The sequence below is a fragment of the Dendropsophus ebraccatus genome, chromosome 13 (assembly GCF_027789765.1).
Source record: "Dendropsophus ebraccatus isolate aDenEbr1 chromosome 13, aDenEbr1.pat, whole genome shotgun sequence".
NCBI classification, from domain to species: Eukaryota; Metazoa; Chordata; class Amphibia; order Anura; family Hylidae; genus Dendropsophus; species Dendropsophus ebraccatus.
In genome coordinates this window covers 29,711,272-29,722,357 of record NC_091466.1, presented here as the reverse complement: position 1 = coordinate 29,722,357, position 11,086 = coordinate 29,711,272, and the positions used below count along the sequence as shown (strand labels likewise).

The window sequence follows — 11,086 nt, the reverse complement described above, 5'->3', positions numbered from 1 at the left end:
TACCCCCTATCCACCCTCCAAGACCCCCACCCATCTCAGCATGTTACCCCCTATCCACCCTCCAACACCCACACCCATCTCAGCATGTTACCCCCTATCCACCCTCCAGGACCCCTACCCATCTCAGCATGTTACCCACTATCCACCCTCCAGGACCGCTACCCATCTCAGCATGTTACCCTCTATCCACCTTCCAGGACCCCCACCCATCTCAGCATGTTACCCCCTATCCACCTTCCAGGACCCCCACCCATCTCAGCATGTTACCCCCTATCCACCTTCCAGGACCCCCACCCATCTCAGCATGTTACACCCATCCACCTTCCAGGACCCCTACCCATCTCAGCATGGGAGCGTTTTTTATCAGCTACATACCTATACTTCCAGGGTACATCAATGTATAGGTTTGTGTAGGAAAGCAGTATCTGCTATTCTTTCCTCGACACAGATATACCCCTAAAAGAGACTCTTTAGGCTTCTGTATGACGCATACACATTGCATTTAAAGTGACACTGTCACCCCCTTTTTGGATTCTGACTTCTCTACACAAGTGTAAAGGGTAAATTTTGCAGTTTTTATACCTTATTTTATATCATACGCATATCATACTTTTATCATCTGCAGATTGTGCTAAGTGGACGGGGCTTCATTAAGTCATCGGCACATTTAGGATCCTTTAGGCCTGTCTGTTCGAATGGCTGGCAGGGGGGGGGGGGGGTTGGGCGCGCTATGTGCCTATGACATCATGGAGGGGCAGGGTCAATGGTGGCACTGGGGGTGGGGCTAAGTGGCACTGTTGCAGTGAAGCCCCGCCCACTTAGCATAATGTGCAAGTGATGAAAGATCACTTTTTACTTGAACAAGCACCATGATGTATGATATAAAATACGGTATGAAAACTGCTAAATTAACCGTTACACCTGAGTAGAGATGTCAGAATGCACAGGTACCAGTAAGGATACTCATGCTGCAACATGACTGACTGAAGGAACATGAGTGAAAGGGATGGAAGGTGATGGTGCGTCATGAGCAGCTCCTGAGAAATATCATCTAGCAGTTAGTTTCCACATTCGCAGTGAATGGTTCTGTGGATTCCCTGGTTCTGTGGATTCCCTATGTACGGAAGCCCAGCACTGTGACAGTGTATTGGGTACCTGGAGCCTGTTACCTTGGTGAAATCACATATAATAAGAAGGCTTAAGACCACCACTGGTTATATTGTTAAAACTGTGAACATGTCAGTTTTACTTAGTAAATAAGTGTGGCATTATAAACCAGGGCAGAGATACAGGCTTATCACAATGTACCATGTGCACAGAGAGATAGAGAAAGCCTAAGTACAGGGTTTATCACATCCGCCGGCATCCCTAGTGACTCACAAATATGGTGGAGGAGGTTTCACATGATTATCTTACACAATAGCAAGTTCCCTTTAATCCAAGCGATGCCTTGTCACACCTTGGAGCCACAGGCCTTGCCTCAGACGATATATTTCCCCAATGTATGTGTCCCGGAAGTATGGTGCTGCCAACGTGACAAGTCTCTGGCATGCCTGTGTCACACACACACACACACACACAAAGGAATGCAAAACTTATATATCTTACACTATATAACAGCAGTCCCGTATTTGTTTCAGCCAAATTTTCTGCACCAAGAACTCGTCACACATTGTCCTTCAACCCAATGTAAATATCTAGGCAGGCGGCGACTTGCGGCCTTGCTGCAAAAGCGATAATAGCTTATCTGAGTCACTGTAGGAACGGCCAGTGTGGCATTGCGGGACAATGAGGCACCGGCCTTTCCAGTGCTGACAAGGTGACGTGTCTATGCGAGAGTCCAGCCATCTCAGCTCTATGGTACAGTGAACTGCGGACATGTCCTGTGTGAAGGGACAGCTACCCTGCTAGCTTGCTGGTAACAAGTGACGATTTCCTCTGCGGAAGATCCTGCGGCGTGGGGATGTGGTCACCAGTTACAAGGTTTTTATCCGGCCCGGCACAGGGCAGCTGCTTGTTCTTCATCTTGGCCTTGGCCATGTTGTAGTCACCCGAATCAAAGTACTTTTGCTGCAAAGAGAAAAAGTTCCATGAAGATGGAAAGTAGACAATGAAAGCAAACCTATAGGAGTAGAAGGACAGAAATTCTGGAGGACCAGATCCAGACATGTGTTAACAGATTTGCATAGGGGCAAGTATTTCTAAATCTCCATTATAGAGCAGGAGCAAAGGAGGTAAGCAGCATAATCAGGAGCTGGATTTCAGGGCAAAGAGAGGAGCTTCATGCTCTGTGTAGCTAAAACCTATTATCTGCCGACAAGTAACCAGTCACCTATACACCCAGAGGTCATATTCCACCCACTTTTACACACCCAATAAATAACATACCCATCCAAGTCAAACACACATTTCATAGGTCATGGAGAGGTGGAATCTGCACAGCTGGCCTTATGGCACTGGCTATTGGTTATAAAACACAACGTACTACCGAGTGGTCAGGACCAAGTCCACTGCTGATTCTAATAGAGGGAGGAGGATGAGGTGTATACTTATACATGACACTATATCAAAAGGCCCTGGGACTTCTGATTAATGGTTAACCAGCGTCTGAGCACAGCCAGCAGAGATAAGAGGCCATAACTACTCACTAGGAAGTATACGGTGTATACACACTGCATGGAACAGAGTACATAGGATATCATGGAAGATGCAAGGAGCTGGAAGCTCTACCATCAGAACACTGCTTAATGTGAATCCATCACTCTAGTTTTCCTGTGTGCTTTTATCATTGTTTTACAGTGCCACTAAGGAGGGGCTTAGCGTCCACTGCGCCCCTTCTTCCTGCCTCACCATGGTGGGTGGGAGTGGCGGATAACAGCAGTGCACCGAGGCCAGCAGAGGGTAATTAAAGGCCAGCGTAGGACGTGTCCAGGAAAATAGCTGAAGCACTTGGGAGATCAGCTTCACAAAACTTACCCTTGAAAAATGCTCCAATTTCATTGTTCAAAGCCACATAACATTACAAACTCTCTTGTTTTATTGTAGGTAGGGGTTACTTTTCATTCTCACATTTAATACTTGTTATCTGCTGTATGTCCAGCAGGAAGTGGTGTATTCTTCCCAGTCTGACACAGTGCTCTCTGCTGCTACCTCTGTCCGTATCAGGAACTGTCCAGAGCAAATCCCCATAGAAAACCTCTCCTGCTATGGACAGCAGAGAGCAATGTGTCAGACTGGAAAGAATACACCACTTCCTGCTGGACATACAGCAGTTGATAAGTACTGGAAGACTGGAGATTTTTTAAATAGAAGTAAATTAAAAATCTTTTTTTTTTTTTTTTTTGGGGGGGGGGGGGGGGGGGGGACTTTTGTAGGGAACTTTCCCTTTCCACCATGTCCTAATAGGTTCTCAACTGTTCAGTGAGCAAATGTCTGGATTACAATTCACACTGTTGAAGCCGAGATGTTGGAGGGTCTTTATACTCCTACGAGATAATGGTATTTCTTGTCTGTTCCAATAACTTTCTTGTTTTTGTCATTTTGAGCTGCAAATAAAGCTGGCCTTTTTAAGCTTCAAAGCCACCCGCCATAGGCTTATGAGTCACGTGAGTACAGACAAGAAGAGACGGGGAGGCTCATTTCTAGTCACCGGATTCAGGGGATAATATTAAGTGGTGTACAAACATTACTTATCCTGTATTATATACACCAGAGCTGCACTCACCATTCTGCTGGTGGAGTACATACATTACATAGCTTGCAGCCTATATTATTCCATTGTTTGTCACTAACAATAGACAATAGTTACCTAGACGAGCTCTGAGAAGACAGTTATTAAGCAATGGCCACTGGAGATTTCAGCTCTAAAGCCTTCAGGATTGTTAATGTAGCCCTTGGAGCCCCTGTAATAGAGGATGAGCACTAGAGATAAGCAAATTTACAGTAATAAGAAGTGAATCGCTTGGTTATCCCAGTTGTCTTATCAGCCTGCTGCCTTTTACCTCACTGCCGCTCCTGCTCAGGTGCCGGAAAAAGCTGGATCCAGTCCTGGGTAACTGGGAGAAGTTTTCCAGGACTGCATCCAGCTTTTCCCAACACCCGGGGAGGAGCGGCAGTGAGGTGAAAGGCAGCAGGCTGATAAGCCGCCTGCTGAGATAACAAAGCAGTTTGCTTCATTTAAACTGTAAATTGGCTCATCTCAAATCAGCACTGCACGGAGCAAGCGAAAAAAGGGCCCTAAGGGTATGAAAGAATTCTCTGACAAAACGGTCCGTTAAGGTTCACAAACAGCCGCATGTCATACCCTACCCACGGTCCTGCTTAAAGGGGAGTCAATGATTAGAAAATAGCGCCTCTGTTTTCCTCAAGTAACATGGCCACTATTTTTATGTGCGGCATCTGACATTACAGCTCATCCCTGCTCAAGTAAATACTGTAATGTGGATTACATTGGATAATAGTGGCGCTGTTTCTACGAAAAGGCGTCCAAAGCTTACCCCTTTCTGAAGCCTCTTCATAAGGAAATCGGAGCCTCCTGGCTTCTGCCCTAAATTAGGGTATTTGGCCTTCAGCTTCTGTTCCTCTGCCTTTTCCGGTGTCACCGCCTCCTTCTCCTGGGAGTCCTGAACATGAGAGACAACAGAAATAGAAATGGTTCCACAACAAGCCTCAAGAGTAATCAGTATTTGATTCCCTAATATCTCCACTCATCTAAAGCGATTAAGTCACAAGACCACAAGCAGTGTCCCTGGCTGCCACTGAACTTCTATACAAGAGGAAGGTTGAGGCTCCATGTTAAATTGGGTTTTATAATTACAAAGGGAAAGAGAAAATAATCAACCTACACGTCCCTCTTGGTCCAACAACACGCTGCACTGGAGTCTGAGGCAAAGCACTGGGTTCAGTGGTCACAGGCAGGAGGAAGAGCTTGGTCAGCTTGGTATGGCCTCCTACATATTTATATAAGGATAAGTAGCGAGGCCTTTGTGTTCTCACCAGATCATACATGGGGCTGTTACTGCGCATGTGCGAGAGCTGGAAAGCACAGGTGTCACTAGGTATAAATATATGAGCACTAAGGGCCCAAGGAATGCCCCAGTGCACCAAACAGGTTCATTTGCATATAGACTTTTTAGTAAAATACAGGAAAACAGTGCTGCGGACAGAAATAAGAGTAGCACCAGAATCAATATTTATCAGCAGGTTTGTATGGATGAACCTGCTGACACTTTCCCATTACACGTAAAATATCTGTTTTGGGTTTACAAAAAAAAAAAGAAAAAGAAAAAAAAAAAAAAAAAAAAAAAGGAAAAGAAATTGGTCCTTATTTCAATTAATTTTAGTAGGAAAACGGCCCATTCACAATTAGTGCAATCTGACCGCTGTAATTATAATGTCAATTCAATTAAAGGGGGTGTCCAACTTTAGAAGAACATGGCCACTTTCTTCCTTAAACAGGACCCCTCCTGTCCTCAGTAACATTATTATTATTATTATTATTATTTATACAATCTATGGGGTATAGGGAGAGAAACAGGAGGTAAAGTGCAGCCATTCAAGTGTGATGCAGAGTTATTGTAGGTTGTAGCCTTGTTTGAAGAGATGGGTTTTCAGGTTACTTTTGAAGGACTTGATGGTGGATGAGAGACGGATGTGTCGGGGTAGCGAGTTCCAGAGTATGGGGGAGGCTCGGGCAAAGTCTTGGAGGCGGTTGTGCGAGGTACGAACAAGGGGGGAGCGGAGACGGAGGTCACTGGAGGATCGAAGGTTGCGTGAGGGACGGTAGCGGGGTATCAGGTCAGAGATGTACGGAGGGGACAGGTTGTGGATTGCCTTGTATGTCATGGTCAACAATTTAAAGTCAATACGTTGGGGAATGGGGAGCCAGTGGAGGGATTGCCAGAGGGGAGAGGCTGAGGCAAAGCGAGGGGAAACACACAACTTGAGGACAGGAAGTTTGCAGTAAAGTAGCTGCGTTTTTTTTCTAATCCTGGATAAAAGAACAGACTTTTTGAGCTATGGTTATCCACAAAAATAGCTTTACAGCTCAAAAAACACCTGATTTTGCAAACTGTTAGCCTGTGATGCCCCCCCACCCCCCAAAAAAATAAAAAAAATAAAAAATCTGTCCAAAGTAGTAATACATGGCCGGCCAGAGTCCATGTTATCGTCTCTCTGCTCAAGCTCATAGATTCTTCATATGTTGAGCGTACGGCAGACTGCAGATTATCCCACCGCCGTCACAATCTCATGGGTTTTTACTGTGGATCACACTCACTCACAATGTATAGTGTGAAACTGGTGATGACGTGGAGCAAACTGCGCATGTCATTCCAGGCTAGCTGTGCCTATACTACAGAATCCCCGCGGCTACTGTGGTCAGCCATACACCCCAAGGGCAACACCAGTGACAGCCAGTGTATAGAGGAGATGTACCCAACAGAGTACTGCTGATGACCAACATAGCACTTATCCTTCTATGCACTTTAGAGTCTTATCTGACCCCAGCAGATGGTAGAGACGTCTGCACACAGACCACAAGGCCATTACTTTGCAATTTTACTGAGACGTAGCCCAGACACCCAGCCTAGCATTAGCTTCCAGGGAAACATTACCTATTTATAAGGAGGGTAGATTAGTGGGGGTGACAGTCTACTGTTCATGCACTGAGACATGGAGGAGCATCATACAAGGAATAGGATCCATACAGACATCGGCACAGAAGCGATCCTGCTGTGTCACCCACACACGTCTATTGCTAGTGAGCAGCAACTTAACCCCATCATGAAAATGTACATCTTATAGGCTCTTGTCTATTCCCAGTGCACCCATAGGATCTATACAAGAAGCAGAGCTAGTGCATAGCCTGCTCTCAGGATTCCATTGCTGACTGTGACCCTACTAAGATCATTGAGAGAGGAAACAGGGTCCCTCTGTCACCCCTGCTACAGCCTCACAGGGTGCTGAGGGGTTCTCATGGTAGCTAAGGCAAAGACAGAGGCATGACCTTCTATATTCTAGAGTCCATTCACACATACAGGACCTGCAGCAGACCCCACATGTGTGAACAGACCCTTACAGGAACCCCCCACATATCTGAGGACAGCTCTTGGTTATGTTTAGAGGTCGCATAGAGAGTGAGCACGGACACACAACTCACTAGAGAAACCTCCATAAGTCTTAATATAATCTAAGATGCAGAATATGGGCAGGGTATTATCTAGCATGTATGAGGACCAATACACCTCTTAAAGTGAATGTACCCTCAGGCCCGGGCTGAAGCACTGGAGGCGGGCCAACCCACCTCCAGAGGGAGGAAACCCCACCCATCTATTATAAGAATCAATAGAGCAGTATAATAAAGGGGTGGGGTTTCCTACCACTGGGGGTGGGATGGCCCGCCTCCAGTGCTTCAGTCCGGGCATGATGGTACATTCACTGGTTATAGGCAGTCGAGACTGAAAAACATTGCCAACTATGTATCACCAGCCTGCAGTATATGCCCCAGCGGTGCCTACATGCCAGGGAAAGCATTAATACTATAGTTAGATTGGCAACACCTTCCCCTCTACACTGGCACCCATGCCATATACACTAACTGCCATGAGTGCCGCCAGCTATGCCAAGAGTCTGCTGGTGCTGCCTGGCATTACCTGGCTGTGGAGGTCTGTGACTAAAGTGTCATCCCTCACTACATGACTGCTGTCCTCCCACACCAAGCGGAGACAACCTGCCGCCACATGTACAGGATCGGGATGGCTTCCACTCACTGACAGCAAGCATTGACCCTGAAATCCGTGATAAGAGTCCTGGAGACCAAGGATACAGCCATAGGCCATTGGCCGTATCTATGTTTTCCTGGCAGTCCTAGGGTGGCATCAAACTTCTCCAGCCACCAAGATTCAAATGCTGAACATTCAGGTTCATAGAACGTAGCCGAACCTTAATAGTTCAGAAAGTCTGCTCAGTACTAGTGGTAATCCCTAATAATGGGTATAAGAGACAGACGATACGTTTCAGACTTAAAGAGGACCTGTCACCCCCCGTGCCGGGGTGACAGGCTCCCGACCCCCCGTTTGAGCCCCCTATACTCACGTGATCCCACCGGGTCCCGCTACCTGAGCCGGTCGGGTCACGGAGATATCAGCGCCCGAAGCCCAGGGCAGGAGAGTCCGATGCCCATAGAGAATGACGGAGCATCGGACTCCCCATTCATTCTCTATGGGCATCTGACTCTGCTGTCAGCGTGCGCCCCGGGCTTCGGGAGCTGATATCTCCGTAACCCGACCGACTCAGGAAGCGGGACCCGGTGGGATCACGTGAGTATAGGGGGCTGTAACGGAGGGTCGGGAGCCTGTAACCCCGGCACGGGGGGTTACAGGTCTCCTTTAAGTTCTGTAAATATAACAATAACACAGAGAAATAAATTATATATATATATATATATATATATATATATATATATATATATATATATATATGCACACACACTGTATGTATATATATATATATATATATATATATATATATATATATATATATATATATATATACTTATTACATCCACCTCCTAACATTCAACCATTCTCCCTCGAGTCTACGTTAAAGAGGAACTCTGTCAAAAAAAAAAAAATCAAATCGGCTGGTGTCAGAAAGTTATATAGATTTGTAAATTAATTCTATTTCAAAATCTCAAGCCTTCCAGTACTTATCAGCTGCTGTATGTCATACAGGAAGTGGTGTATTCTTTCCACTCTGACACAGTGCTCTCTGCTGCCACCTCTGTCCATGTCAGAAACTGTCCAGAGCAGCAACAAATCCCCATAGAAAACCTCTCCTGCTGTGTCAGACTGGAAAGAATACACCACTTCCTGCAAGACATACACCAGATAATAAGTACTGGAAGACTGGAGATTTTGAAATAGAAGTAAATTACAAATCTGTATAACTTTCTTGTACCAGGTGATTTTTTTTTTCCAATGGAGTTCCCTTAAATGTAGGCTCAAAGGAGAATGGGTGGAGAGTAGGAAAAGAATTTTATAGGAAACCTGTCACAGGGTGACGCCCGCCTGACCCCCGGGGAAGCACCACATACTTACCCCTTCCCCGAAGTCCCGTTCGCTGCAGCAGTCATTCTCTATGAGCGTCGGACTCATCTCTGATGAGCACGCGCACGGCTTCCGATGGCGATATCGCAGCAGCGGGACTTCGGGGAAGGGGTAAGTATATGGTGCTCCACCAGGGGGTCGGGCGGGCGTCACCCCAGCATGGGGGGGGGTGACACTACTGAAGCCAGGCAGGATGTAGATACTTGGTGACTCCCACCTATGGTCTCCATGACGACACTGCACCTGCCAGATGAACGTGACGAGGCCATGAAGCCATCAGGTGGTCTCAGTAGTGCAGCCTCAGGCTTCAGGCCTGTAAGCACAAGGGATGTGATCTCAGCCCAGGAGGGAGATACTGAGGAGTAGAAGGATCCTCTGAGGGGCCACAGATGGAGCAGTCCTAGTGTACCACTGTGCTGTGGAGAAGGACGCCCCCACAGGGCTGTGCATGTAATGCAGGGCTGTCATTGTTACTATAGGGGGGACACATATGTGGCAGACATCTATGGGCGTCCCCCCTGGCACCCACATGAGGTGACACCCCACCCACACTGCACTGACAGCTGCCACCTGACTCATTACCTGGCGCTGCTCCCTCCGCGGCCTCTGGGGGGCGCCCTGCCACCCCCTCTCTGCAGCTTGGCACCGTTACTTATACGCTACCTGCTTCTCCTCGCCAGTCTCCTCGAATTGCACGTCCCCTTCGTACTTCTCCGACATGATAGCAGCTCGGGAGGGGAGAAGAGCAGCGAACGTTATCGGCGACTTTCCCACGGTGCGCCCCTATCCGTCCGACTTCACCGCTCCAAAATGGCGACTACCGCGCCTGACGTCACAGCCCTCGGTTGGAGGAGCCCCCCTTTCCCCTATCCCAGGAGAAAGAAAAGGGAGCCAATCAGAGGTCGCGCTGACGTCATGTTCGACCAATAGCGAATGGAGACGGAAGCAACCTTGACCAATAGAAAGAGACGGCAGAATATGGAGGCGGGATAGGGAATAAGGGCAGCCAATCAGAAATAGGTCGTGACTGGATTCTGTTGCCATGGGAGAGATGCATCAGTGTGCAGAGAACCTTGTCTGTTCTGTCAGTGTACGCGGCACTGTGCACATATATAGCAGCGCAGCGTCCTGTCATATAAGGAAAGATGTATTTATATAGAAATTATATATAGAAAGCTATTAGCGGCCTGTCCTCCGCAAGGAAGCGCCGCTACATATATGTAATCTCCCTAGGACGGTGCTCCCCAACCTGTGGCTGCTCAGCTGCTGCAAAGCTACAACTCCCATTATGCACTCTATCAAATTATGATGGGGAGTTGTAGTTCTGCAACAGGTTATACTCAAATCAGCTGCTGCAGAACCTCATAATGCACCTCAGCTGCAGCAGAACCTCATAATATACCTCAGCTGCTGCAGAACCTCATAATATACCTCAGCTGCTGCAGAACCTCATAATTTACCTCAGCTGCTGCAGAACCTCATAATGCACCTCAGCTGCTGCAGAACCTCATAATTTACCTCAGCTGCTGCAGAACCTCATAATACACCTCAGCTGCTGCAGAACCTCATAATACACCTCAGCTGCTGCAAAATCTTATAATACACCTCAGCTGCTGCAAAATCTTATAATACACCTCAACTGCTGCAGAACCTCATAATATACCTCAGCTGCTGCAGAACCTCCATAATACACCTCAGCTGCTGCAGAACCTCATAATACACCTCAGCTGCTGCAAAACCTCCATAATACACCTCAGCTGCTGCAGAACCTCATAATATACCTCAGCTGCTGCAAAACCTCAGTAATACACCTCAGCTGCTGCAGAACCTCATAATACACCTCAGCTGCTGCAGAACCTCATAATACTCCTCAGCTGCTGCAGAACCTCATAATACACCTCAGCTGCTGCAGAACCTCATAATACACCTCAGCTGCTGCAAAACCTTATACTACACCTCAGCTGCTGCAGAACCTCATA

The 11,086-nt window shown here is 47.2% G+C and overlaps 1 protein-coding gene across 1 annotated transcript; it reads right to left on the bottom strand.

Moving 5' to 3' along the window:
• Nucleotides 1-1,214: 1,214 nt before the first annotated feature.
• ENSA (endosulfine alpha) lies at nt 1,215-9,955 on the bottom strand. Its single transcript, XM_069949324.1, has 3 exons — nt 9,771-9,955; nt 4,497-4,622; nt 1,215-2,070 (listed from the first exon to the last, which is right to left on the bottom strand). The coding sequence occupies exons 1-3, from the start codon at nt 9,825-9,827 to the stop codon at nt 1,900-1,902; spliced, it is 354 nt and encodes a 117-aa protein (XP_069805425.1). The 5' UTR covers nt 9,828-9,955; the 3' UTR covers nt 1,215-1,899.
• Nucleotides 9,956-11,086: the final 1,131 nt, after the last annotated feature.

Bases quoted from the DNA above. Each gene is read 5' to 3' on its own strand.
- ENSA (XM_069949324.1), bottom strand. From the start codon at position 9,827: ATGTCGGAGAAGTACGAAGGGGACGTGCAATTCGAGGAGACTGGCGAG. The intron at 4,623-9,770 runs GTAGCGTATAAG...TCTCATGTTCAG, and splicing joins AGACTGGCGAGGAGAAGCAG to GACTCCCAGGAGAAGGAGGC. The intron at 2,071-4,496 runs GTAAGCTTTGGA...TTCTCTTTGCAG, and splicing joins TGAAGAGGCTTCAGAAAGGG to CAAAAGTACTTTGATTCGGG.